The sequence below is a fragment of the Sceloporus undulatus genome, chromosome 6 (genome assembly GCF_019175285.1).
Source record: "Sceloporus undulatus isolate JIND9_A2432 ecotype Alabama chromosome 6, SceUnd_v1.1, whole genome shotgun sequence".
NCBI lineage: Eukaryota > Metazoa > Chordata > Lepidosauria > Squamata > Phrynosomatidae > Sceloporus > Sceloporus undulatus.
Genome location: NC_056527.1, coordinates 75,202,431 through 75,215,779, shown reverse-complemented (window position 1 = coordinate 75,215,779; position 13,349 = coordinate 75,202,431). Strand labels below are relative to the sequence as shown.

Here is a 13,349-nt window from a genome sequence, read left to right as displayed (position 1 = left end):
GTGCCACTTGCAATAGTTTGGATCTCATTAAAACATTAAAGAATGGGTCCTGGGGCTGAAGAATCACAATTGTAACTGTGACCCATAGGGACTGTTAAAGCTTTTCTCCTGCACCAAGGTCCTGACAAAAAGCACACTTCCAGTTACTATCTGACATGGGAAAGATGCTCTCCTTAATGCCAATAGAAGTGCCCCTTTGGAGCCAAATGCCAGCTTGGGGGTAGGAGCTTTCAAATTTTCCCCACCCTGCTCCATTCGATACACGCCATCGTCCAAACCCTGATTGTGAATCCCAATGTCTAATATTTAATGGTTTTAACAATTTGAAACAAGTATAAATTCATATACAGTGTGCTATGTATAGTTCGGCCATCAGAGAAGTTTGTGATGTTTCTGAAGCGGTACTGCCACCCAAAGGTATAGGCACTCCTGGCGTTGGCTGGAAGCATTTTTTGGTAAATTCAGACAGAAATTTGTTTAGATATTTTCTTTGTGCAATATGAATAAATATTTAACAGTAAAATATTTTGTACTTTCTTTCTTTGGTCTTTGTACTTGTGCAGAACCGTTCAAGGAATCCTTCAACACCATTCTGAGGGTTCCTTTAATCGCTGAGAGATAATTTAAAAAAAAGAACTCCAAAGAAATAATAAATTTAGTTTTCTAATGACCTCTTCATTCCTTTAGCATTTTATGATTGTTAAACCAAAGGACAAACAGCAACAGTGAGTGACCAAGCACAGGCTGAATGAGTTGGTGGTCACATTGGTTAATGTCATTGCAAATTAAGAGCATTTTGCACCCAACAGCACTTGGACCACATTAGTCAGCATGTGCTTAAGAACAATATATTTCACTCCCCCCCAAAGATCAAAAAGAGGAGATCCTGCATGTAGCAATTTGCTTACAAAGATAACACTGGAAAGACATTTGAATGGAATGCATATAAGCAGACTGTGGTTTACCATTGCTGCCCGCTAGAGTTCTCCATTACATAAGTCTTGATCGCTCTTCCTTAAACATACATGTATTCACTTGCCCATGTGCACTCATGTTCTCCATATACCTCCATGGCCTTAAGCTACTTTTGCTTGACTAACTCATCCCATGTGTGTGTATGTGCGTGCGCATGTGCATTTCTGAAGCCTGCCTTCAGTATTTTTCCCCTGTGGGCTCCCTTTCGTTCTTCTCTCTCCCACATTCAGGCTACATATGTTCTTTGCCTTTACTGAAGCTCTTTTCTACTGGAGAATTGCTTGTGAGAACAAAAAACAATGCATAGCAATAACAACACTGCATTATTCCATGGGGCTGTTTTTCATTTATGTTCAGTGAAAAATATCAACAGCAGATAGTAACTCAGTAACTCTTTAGGCTGAGGTTGTTTTTTGCAACAGCTTATCCACAATAAATCCTAGCTTGATATTCAAAATCCCAACATGACTTTTAAGAGGACCAAATATCAGCTTCAGCATGGATGTATTCCTCTGGTGTTTGAAGTTAGATGCTCAGGTATGAAATTGCTTTATGAAACTGGAATCACTAGCTGTATACATCTTGCATGGAATGCCATGTCCTACTGCATTATTGGAGTAGTTGCTGTTAAGCAACATAGCATACTACCCATAGGCTTTCCTATTACTGATCTCCAGCTCTAGGCTGTCTAGCTCATTGCAGATACAGGCAACTAGGCTGTCATAAGGGGCTTCCCTGCCCTTTCCCCTTCAGGGTAGCCCCTCTAGCTCATCTGTATCCTTTGCACTGGATAAGCATGGGTTCAGGGTGTGATAGAAAAGTGTGGGCCATGGGGGAGTGGGAAGGATTGTGCAGGCTTCACAAGTAACTGAAAAGGCTACAGCTTCAGATTAATGAGAACTGTTGTCTGTGTAATGTTTCTTTCTTCTTGGATTTATCTGTACATGGTGTGGAAAGAATAATGAATACATCACAGCCCTACTTTATTTTCTTATTTTCTTTTTATTATTCTTATATTAATGTCTCACCTTTCTCCCAGCATGGGATTCAAGGTGCTTACAGCCATTTAAAAACACAGTACAATTATATTAAAAAAAACTATTACTACAAAACTTTAAAAAAAACGATTAAATCTGTGTTCTGTTTAAAAGACACAAGTTAAAAAAAATACATGTAAAGCATAATAAAATAGAAACATGGCAAATTTAATGGCAGATTTAATGCGGCATATTAAAAATGAAATGCCTCATTAAAAGGTCTACCTGCAGGCAGAAAGATAGCAGGGAGCAGACTAACCAGACTTCATAGGAAAGGGAATTCCATAACTTGGGAACAGCCACCAAGAAGTCTCTCTCCCATGTCTCATCAGGTGTGCCTGTGATTGTGGTGGAATGGAAAGAAAGCCTTCCCTGCAGATTTTAAAGCTCAAACGGGCTTTTATATGGAGAGATGGTCTTTCAAGGCTTTTAAAAGTCATAACCAACATTTTGAATTCTGCCCATAAATGTAGCAGCAACCAATGGAGTTGTTTCAGCAGGAAGGTTATATGCTCCCTATAACCTGCCCCAACCAACAAACTGGCCACAGCATTTTGGACCTCCTGAAATTTCCAAACAATTTCCAAAGGCACTTGCCACATAGTAATCCAAATAAAGCATAATCACTGTAGCCACATCTAATGTCTCAAGGAGTGGTTACAGGTGGTGCACCAGTTTTAGCTGTGCAAATACACTCCTAGCTGCTGCCAAAACCTGGGCATCCATATGCAGTACTCAGTCCAGGAGTACACCAATACTGCAAACCTGGAGTACTGTAGCCCTTCCAACTGTACTGTACTGTATCCCTTCCAACCCAGACTGAATCCCTGTTCTCCCAATTGCCTTTGGACTGAGTAGGAAAACACATTTCAGTTGTTGTGGATTAACTTTCAATTTGTTTGCTGTCATCTAGTCTGTTACTGACACTGGTTTAGCACTGAGACAGCTTCCTTAGAATTGGATGGAAAGGAGAGATAAGGTTGGGTGACATCAGCATACTGGTGACGTCCAACCACAAAACTCAGATAATTTCTCCCAAAAATTTTATGTAGATGTTAAAATGTATGAGGGACAAAACATTTTGTGGCCATGGGGTCAAACAGGAATCCCCCAATACCACCTTCAGATCTTGCCCCTCCAAGAAAGACTGGAACCACAGCAGAGGAGTACCCCAGAGTCCTAGTCCAAAAAGGTGGCTCAAAGGGATACCATGTTTGATGGCTTCAAAAACTGTCAGAGATCTAGCAGAGCCAACAAGGACATGTCTAGCTCCTGTCTAATTCATTGCACAGGTCATCCACGGAGGCAACTAAAGCTGTCTCTGTCCAATAGCCAAGCCTGTGGCCAAATTGAAATGCATCTACACTTAATCCATCTTATCCAAGAACCCCTGAAGCTGGGAAGTCACCAGCACACTCAACTTTTCCCTAAAAAAGGATATTGGACACTGCCCAGTAGATATCCATTATAGGCAGGTTCAGGGAGGGTTTATTTATTAGAGCCCTTTAGTTTCTTGAAGCTGCTTTTGAGCCCTACTTAAATATTGAAGTCTTAAGAACTGATTAAGCAGAGGGAAAATGGAAAAGGAAGTTGGAACAATAAAGTTGTTAGGCTGAATCTAGACTTGGCCATACTTAGAGTAGATCTACTGAAATCAATTGAGTTTATGTAGGCTATTACCAGCTTCATTCACTGATTTCATTATGTCTAAGTATGCCCCGGTCTTCTTCTTTTCTCATTACCTTCAAAATATTATTGTCTTTTCTAATAAGCATGTTGTTTCATAATATGTCCAAAGTACAATAGCTTCAGTTTAGTTATATTGGCTTTTAACAAGAGTTCAGGCTTAATTTGTTCCTGGCCCATTTATTTCTCTCCTCTGGTTCTTCATGGTATCTATAGGACTCTTCTCCAGCACCACATTTCAAATAACCCGATTTCCTTCCTGTCAGCTTTCTTCACTGTCCAGCTTTCATGACTGTATAGAAATAACAAATGAATAATATTTTAAGAGCCCCATGTCTCCCTGTTTGCTTCACCCTTAATATTCAAAATCATATTTCTGTCTGATGTTCAATGACTTGATTTTATATCAGGATCTTTAACTGTAAAAGGGAGAAACTGTCTTTTTCATAGATTTTATTCCACATTTCCTGTTTGGTTTGTTATATTTCTGCATTTAAGCTGTAGTCTTAATAGCCATATCTGGAAGCAAGACCCACTGAATACAATGGGACTTACTTCTAAATAGACTTGTCTAGGACTAGACTGATAGTCTTCTAGCACCCTCATCCTTCTTTTCTTTCTGTTTCCAAATGCTCAGTGAGGCGGACACTTAAGAGTGGACTGACACCAGAAGAAGCCAAAGCACTGGGTCTGATGGGCACTTCTGAGATGCAGGTGTGATGACAGCACCCAAGTGAACTACAGGAAGAACCATCGGTATACCGTATACCACACAGACACACACATATACACATACATACACAGCCACACACACCAACACAACCTACATTAGCCTTTTGGCTTAGCATTCTCCTGCTACTTCTCCCAGCTGTTCATCATACCCCACCATTTTCATAACACTGAAACAGAGGTGGAAAAGTAATCAGTACAAAGGGCTAAAATTAAGACACATGTAACTTACCACTATCAAATTAAGCCAGTGTTGGGAATGTTTTGGAAATCATCATACTGCATTGATGTGGTCTTTGATGTTATCTTGTTTTGTGTGAAAGGTGTTTATGTTTATTTTCCTTGTGGCCTGTATAGTAATTGTTAAGTAATATGTTTTGTCAGTTCAAGGGCAGTCCTTTAAACCGGCAAGCTCACTTCTGCTACCATTGCTATGGTTTTTCTAAAGTCAAATAGAAATGCACCATTGTTTTTATCTTTCCTCCAAAGAATGTATAAATGTATGTCTACTTGTGTATATACTGCCTGAGCATATTTGTGTGTACACACCTATCGGCACACACACACGCATCCCTACTGAGTCCAGTTGCCATCAACCTTCACTCAACCTGTCCTGCAACAAGGGAAATCCTTTGCTCTTTTATGGTGGAATTCTGCTAGGTTGGTTTTCTGCTGGGGCCTCTCTCAAACATGTAATATGCACATTGTGCATAATGACACATGTGCATAGTCACAGCACAGAGTACCTCCGGTCATTCAGTTCAAGAGATGAAGGTGTGTATGAATTATAGCAGTCTACCTGAAAGTAGCCAGAGTCAAAATAGGGTTTGTTGTTAAGGTACCCATTAGACTGCTTTTCTAATCTGACGTAACAAAGTTTACAAGTGTTAGTACATGTGAATGAATAACATATGGCTTAAACTCTCTTTCAATGACATTTTCCCTGTGAGTGCAATCCACAGCAGAGGAAATAACCGTTGTGGACATGGATGCTGATCTCCGTCCCCAAATGTTAAGTATCCATAGACTTCCTTTCTAAAGCCAGTGAACTGTAGTTTGAAGAATGTATTTTAAAGAAGCCTCTTACGCATATTTCCACAGCTTGCATTGATCAGCTCTTCCACTTTCACGAGAAAAACATCCAGCTTGTAAAATCTGAAGAATGGAATATATTCATTGCAATGTTTGGGGTTTCACAAAGAGTGGTACAGAAGGGAGGATTTTTTTTATACTAAAACATACCTCTAAGCTAGTGGTACTAAAGAAGACATAATGAATGCATCACTGTTAACCATACCATCCAATTGCTTGGCGCCTTTTCATGAGAATGTTCTACATTATTCTGGAAGATTCCAGTCTCGATCTTTGTACAGAAAACCAAAATACTAAACATGTAAGAAAATAGCATGAGAAGTTCCAGCACTCTATAACTTGAATCTCCATTTTGTCCTATAGTTTACTTTTAATTGCCTCCTTTATAGGGATACTTGTCTTTTATATGTAAAATTAACTGTGAGCTCCCAGACAATGTGTCCCTCAATATTTGACGCTCTGTTTAGTCAGGATTCAATCCTAGACTTGTCTGATTAGAAGCAAGTCCCACTGCAGTAAGGCTTATTCCCAGGTAAATAGGTATATATGATTGCAGCTTTAGTGGTTCCAAAATGCTATGGAAATCATTTGTTGATATGGCTAGTCAGCATATGTTTTTCATTAAGGAGACAAAGACATTGGCCAGTAAAGGACAGAAAGTTATATTTATTTTTGTTTTATTTACTTCAAGATGATACGATAAGGCTTTGGCATTGGGTTTCTAACTCCTGCCTGTCAGAAACATTTTGCTATCTCCCTTGCATTATACAGCAATGAATTATTCCAAATTTCCAAAGTGATATATTTAAGGGAAAGAGTCCACCCACCAAAAACACCACAATTGTTACTGTTGGCTGGATGAATGTTTACAGTTAATATATCCACCATATAGATGGGACTGGGGTAGAAATCCCATCCCAAACTGTTGTATTGCACATTGCCATTATATTAGATGATAAAGCTTTATATCCCACCATTCAATGAAATGCTCAGGGCAGCTTACATAAATGACATAGGTGCAACAGACACTAAACTAGGCAGTGAGCTTTAGGGTTAGATTTTTGTATGTGTAGAACATTTTAATACCAAACTTGATCTTCTTTGTTTTCATTACATCTATTCCAGTGAAACAGGGAATTCTCAGCCACCTAACATAAAGGCCTAAATCCTATTGATAGTTCCAGCTGTCATAGACTCATTAAATCAAGATGATTTATGTAAGTGTGGGCTCATAACCCAACTTGTTGGTTGAGTGAATCTATCTAATTGGGACTAACAGTTGGACTCAGACTTTGGACAAGACAGTCCAAAACAATAGAATGATTATACCTACACCCCAAAGGAGAGCTGTCGTCTTTTTATTTATTCTTGACAAATAAAACAATCTCAAATATTTATCTAAGATGCTGTTGTTCCTTATGATTATGATGCAAAGTAAGTGACAATCCACACAGGGTTTTGTTTTGTTTTTTATTTGAAATTTGTCCTCTCATCCAGAAAATCAGTAGAAATTCAGTGGGTTTTTTTAAAATCTATAATGAAAATTTCAGCTTAGCCTTGTGTGTTTATGTGCCTTCAAGATGCCTTTCAACTTATGACGACCCCATGAATGTCATAGGGCAGTGATGGTGAACCTTTTAGAGGCCGAGTGCCCAAACTGCAACCCAAAACCCACTTATTTATTGCAAAGTGCCGTGTCCCTCTGGCTTTCTAGTAACAAACTCTGGCAAACTCTGTGCTGGGGAGACGGCACATGTGCCCACAGAGAGGACTCTGAGTGTCACCCCTGGCACGCATGCCATAGGTTCGCCATCACTGTCATAGGGTTTTCTTAGGCAAGGAATGAATACTCAAGGGCAGTTTTGCCAGTTCCTTCCTAGCTTAGCTTAGCCTAGCCTTAGTCTGCCTTTAAGGTTTTCAATAAGGGTATTCCAGTTCTAGGTACTGCTGATTTTAATGTATTGCTGTCAAACAACAACCTGGACAAGTTCATGCTATTTCTTAGATGAGTTGGTCAATGCCTGCATTTCTTGCCTGCTGGCAGCTCTCCCCCATAAAGAATGAAAAGATCATTTCAGGGGTTTGAAAGTAGCAACATCCAAGTCAATTCTGTTTCCTATTTCCAAAAATAAGGATAATTGTTTCTGGCAATAGGACATTTCAAGCAAAGTTGCTATGGAATCCTGCACCAGAAGAGCCCAAAGATCTGCACATGGTATGTGTCAAAATCAAAACGAAATGTTCATTTTTTTTCACACATCCATTTTTCACTCATAACTGATTCCAGATACTGTGTAATTGAGGAATCTATATGGACATTAAGCTCTACCTATCATTTTCTTGCAAACCTTGCTCATGTAACTGAAGTACAACAAAAAGGGATTAAAGAGATAAAAAGGTGCACTAAAAATAACCAATAATATAGTTTTTGATTAGACACACTAAATATTTGTCTTTCAGCTCATTTTTTAGTTTCTAAACTTTCACATTTGCACTAAGCCCAGGCATGAGTAAACAGCTACAAAAACATGTATCTCTCTTTCTTAAAGGAGACTGAGCCTGTAGTTCAATCTTCCCTCTTATATGGAAAACATATAAAGCAGAACACTTAAGATGTCTTATTTGTGATGCTATGGATTATAATGTAGATCCTGGTTACTAGGCAGTATAACCCAGCAAGGTTATCCAGAGTTTTTTAATCTTACTTATTTCTCCTCATAGTTAACAGTTTAAAGGAGGAGTACACAACCGTTTGGGTCCTGAGGGTCACACACCTAGTGTTGGCTGGGGCGCAAGGGGACATACATGGATGCACAAACATACAAGTGATGAGAAATGATCAAAACAGCAATGTGGGAAGCAGAATTGCCATGGATTTTCACTTTCCTGTTCCCCAGTGATATCTTTTGAACTTGCTCTTTCTAAACTACAAGCAGCAGAGAAATATATATATATATATATATATATATATATATATATATATATATGGAATAATATAAAACACAAGGTGAAACTACAAAAAAAATACATTCAAACTGCAAACATAAATTAACTACTTCTACAAATTACACAAATTAACTACTCCACAAAAATAACACCTTGGTTTGAGCAGTATCAGTAGATGCTGGAACAGCATCAGTCCAGAAATAGCATTTTTCCGCAGTTTAGGGCCACACATTTTGCATTCCTTCTTTAAAAGCTTTATTCCGGTAAAAATACCTTGTAATAACTTGTGTCCATCCTAGCTGAACTCTTGAGTCTGATCCCCACTTTTTAAATGTTGATTTAGAGAGCCATATATATGGACTAGAAATTGCATCAGTACAGTGTGAGAAACATGCAGCCCTCCAGATTTTTGCTGGACAAAAACATACAGCCCTCCACTTGCTCTGCTGGCTAGGGATGCTGGGAATTACAGTCAAATAACATCTGAAGTACTACATGATTATCAGCCCTGTTTTAGGGTGTAACTGCACATTGCTGCTGCTTAAATATGAAGGATGTCACCATTATTTCATCTCCTTTCCCCAACCCCATTCTTTCATGCAGGCTCTCAAGGGTTTCTTCTAATCCATAATTAGCACATTGGCCCAAAATTCTGTGCCAGTTTAAATATATAATTGAGGCATTCCTACAGTTGACCACAGAGGCATGATAGGGAACAGAAACAAGGCAATTCCTTCTCTCTCTCTGTGTGTGTGTGTGTGTGTGTGTGTGTGTGTATATATATATTCAGATCTGTGTCCCACTGTAGGAAGACCCTTAGAACACATGGTTTATGAGCACAGGGTCCCATGTTATATTCTGACACTTTCATGCAGGGCTGGAAAAACTCATATATGAAACCCAGCAGAGCTTCTGACACTTTGGCCTGTTACAGACTGCCAAAATAAATCTGCTTCGGGTCTCTTTGGAGGTATGCTGTTTAAATGATGCATGCATCCTAAGAATCCGGAAGCTGCACCAAAGCTGCACTCCAGTGCTTAGGAATGGAGTGTGGCTTTGGAGCAACCTCCAGACTCTTAGGACCCATGCATCATTTAAATAGCATACCTCCAAAGAGACCCGAAGCAGCTTTATTTTGGCAGTCTGTAACAGGCCTTTGTGTCAACAAAAGTTCCCTAAATAGACCAACGATCCTATTTAGTATAAAGCACATTATTGGCTGGGATCCTGTTGGTGACATATGCTAACATAACCCTCAGTTACAATAGTGTAAGTTCTTTGACAATGCACAAGGAGGTAACCTGTACTCCATATACAACACCAACAACCTTGGTGTGCAAGAACAGCCGATGTGTGTGTTTAGGCTCAGCTTTGTTCTCCCAGCCACGGATTGGGGGCACTGAGTGCCTTCACCAAGCAAAGGAGGAGGACACTTTCACAGGGTGGAGGTTGCTTCTCCTTCCTCGGATCTACAAAAACAGACAAAATACACCCAAAAGCACTGGCTGAGACAAGACGGTTGCCTCTGTTCCCTTCAATAACAGTATAATTATACTACTCATCCAGGACGCCTACTGGATCTAGACCTTTCTGTTATCCTAAATGGGTAAACTTTATCATTTCAATGATAAAAGTTTTGATTTCATTTCAATTATATACATTGCTAATAACATTCATGGAAAGGTACGTGACATGAGTGAGACCTGGACTTTGGTCATCGGAAAGTTCTAGAGTGGTCCCATTCAAGTATCCCCTATTCAGCTCAGCCATGCTTATGCAGCCAATTGCTGTTAATGTACTCTCCACCTGGTCTTTTATAACTCATATAGTTACATAAGCCAAATACTGTCCACCTATATGGAAATATTCTCCATCCAGATTATAAAGGAAAGGATTGCATTTATACCCTTTCACAATTACTCTCTGGGTTCTATAAAGCATGAGAAGCTCCCTGTTTTCCTCTGATCAAAGTGAAGTATTCTTTACCATCAAATATGCTAAACCTAATTTCCATAAAACATTTCACTCAGTCTAATACTTATTTCCATTGCTTAATCTAAAATTTCAAATATGATATGGAATGAAGGAGATTTCATTTAGTTAAGCAATCCAGAAGAACATTCTAAATCTATTTTAACTTACACATATTGAGGGGAAATCCTTAATTTTGAAATGCTTTGTTACTTAAAGTTTTAACAGCTGTGAAATCTGATTTATTTCTGAAAGAAGAAGCCTGTTTGTATTGTTGGATTATAGTTCTCTTTTTAAGGACTGTCTTTGGACTACTCATGTCTTTTCTGTGAGCTGGGAATTTTAAAAAGAAATAGATATAAAGTAGAAAAGAACACTTTTCTAGACAAAGGACAACTATTGTAAAAATGTGTAAATGTTGCTAGTCTTTTTGGAGTTTTTTTGTGTAGTATAGTGTAAAATAAGCTTTTTTCCAGCAGTATTATTCTGTGAATTGTAATTTAAGAACAAGCCATGCATGGTCAATGATATATCCTGCAGGAAACACACATATACCATGTACACACAAATGATGGTTGTTTGCCTGGTTGTAAGCAGGGTCTTGTAAAAAACTGAATGCAATTGTTCAGGACATTCTTTCATTACTACTGTTTTAGTTAGGTTGCAGTTTTGTGCCCACATACCTGGGGGTAAGCCTAATTGAAATAAAATAAAGTAGTAAGTAAAGTAGTAAAGGATTGCACTTCCATGAAGAACTTGAATTAATTTCCCCACACATTTACTACATCCAAGAACATTGGCAGTTTGTAGTCATCAGCATACTATTTTAGCATTCATTGGTGCATAGTGTAATTACCTCTTTTTTAAGGTACTCATCATCTGTTTCTGCACCCAATTTCACCCTAATTTTTTTAGATTAATTTGTTTTCCTGTGCCATGCAGGGTTGATATATTGACTATTGACCTGTGCCCAGTGTCTCTGATGTAATTTAAAAGTCCATTTCTACCGCATTATGTAAACACATCTTGCAATAAAGCTTTCTAATGCACTCCTTTTCCTTTTTATTTTAAGTGGGGGAGGCAGGTGGTTTAATTGTGATATTCAATCCTTACCTAAGCTACTACTAGAAACAGCTGGAGCAACATTATCTGGGCTTATCTGCTCTGTGTTACACAATTTGGTTAAGTATCGCAAAGAAGCTCTCACCAGATGTAATGTCATTGGTAGGAGGTAGGTCAACACTGCCATGATATGACTAGGAATGGCCAAGGAAAAATGGGAACAGACATTAGCCACAGGAAAGGGAATAGAATAGGCAGTGAAGAGGATGGGGAAAGATAGCATAAATGGATCACTGAAAGCAAAAGAAGGTTTTCGGACAATTATTATTATTATTATTATTATTATTATTATTATTAACCTTTATTTATAAAGCACTGTAAATTTACACAGCGCTGTACATACAATCTTTATAATTAGACGGTTCCCTGCCCTCAGGCTTACAATCTAAAAAGACACAACACAAAAGGAGAAGGGAAAGGTGGTGGGGAAGGGGCCAATAAATTTGTCAGGTTGAGGAAGGAAGCAAAATATGTCCAGGTCTGTCTCTCTCATTGTGTTAATCAGTATTGTTTTGAGCAAAAGGGTTTGCAGACAATAGGATACTCATAAAAATCATGGTGCTCATTCCCAGCATTCATGCTTTATCTCTTTATTATTTATTCATTTATTTATTGTATTTATATACTGCTCTTCAGCCAGAAAGGCTCTCAGAGCGGCTTACAGATTGTTAATTAGACATTTCCCTGCCCTCAGGCTTACAATCTAAACAAACTTTACAAAATACAAAGTGTAGTATCTGAGAAATTGTTTTTAAAAACCTATAGTCAGCCATTCCTCTTGACTCTGAGGAGGCAGGCAATTGCTTCAAACTGGGGGTAAGATTGCTAAAGCTTGGCATGTTGAGAATGGCTGGCACTGTGGGCCGTCTAGGTGAGAAAAACAAGATTCTGGGTCCACAAATCTCATAAGATGCTGAAATTGCATCTGGAAACAAAGAGATCTCAGAGACCTTTAATGAGGCCTGGCCTTATTATCAGACAACACGAGTCAAAGGTAATCCTTTGTAGATGTCTCCATCCAGGGCAGCCAACTCATGGTCCGAAGCCAAAGGTAAGTAGTAGCTGCAGATGGCCTGTGGCAGGAACTGGAACCCAAAATAAACAGTACATTTAACAAACAAGATCATCCTCACATGAGAGCTCAGGTCAGATCCTGTGATTTCAGGGCCAAAATCTGAGATTATGCAGGTTTAGGGATAATGTTACAGGATGAACCCTGGTGATATCACGGCAAGCTCTGGTGATGTAAACATGATACATCAAGCATCAACCACAGAGACTCTGAGCTTGTTAAAAAAAAATCTAAAGCATTACAAATGAAAAAACATTTATCTAATTGGAAATTAAATGTTCCAAGCTGTACTTTGAACAGAAGAACAACCACAAACATTTCTCAGCTTTCTTTTTAACACTTTTTCAAGTACTTTTTTTAGTGTTTTGCAAACTGTATTTAATGGGTTGTTCCCATCAACCAGCACCTTTCAGTGGCCATATTTTATTTCTTACAGTTAGGTTGATGGAATTCTCCCTCATCCCCAACAAGCCAACAAAGACCCAACAGATAATTCTGTCTATACATATCTATTCAGAAGCAGCTCCTTTTTTTGTCTAATGGCATTTACAACTTTAGAATGTGGGGAACCTAACTTAGGATCATAGAATTGGAAGAGACCACAAGGACCATGCCAGAACTCTCAATCAAAGCATACCTGACAGATGGCCATCCAGCCTCTGTTTGAAGACCTCTAAGGAAGGAGATTCCACTACACTCCGAGGGAGTGTGTTCCACTG

General features: G+C 38.8%; 1 protein-coding gene across 1 annotated transcript in view; it reads left to right on the top strand.

Annotated features, from left to right (window-relative positions):
* FHOD3 (formin homology 2 domain containing 3) overlaps positions 1-7,189 on the top strand; it is a 266,864-nt gene extending 259,675 nt beyond the window's left edge. Inside the window, exon 28 of the mRNA XM_042475381.1 lies at positions 4,336-7,189. Within this exon, the coding sequence (XP_042331315.1) occupies positions 4,336-4,418 (83 nt within the window). The 3' untranslated portion in view covers positions 4,419-7,189. The remainder of the gene's footprint in view (positions 1-4,335) is intronic.
* The last annotated feature ends 6,160 nt before the right edge of the window (positions 7,190-13,349 follow it).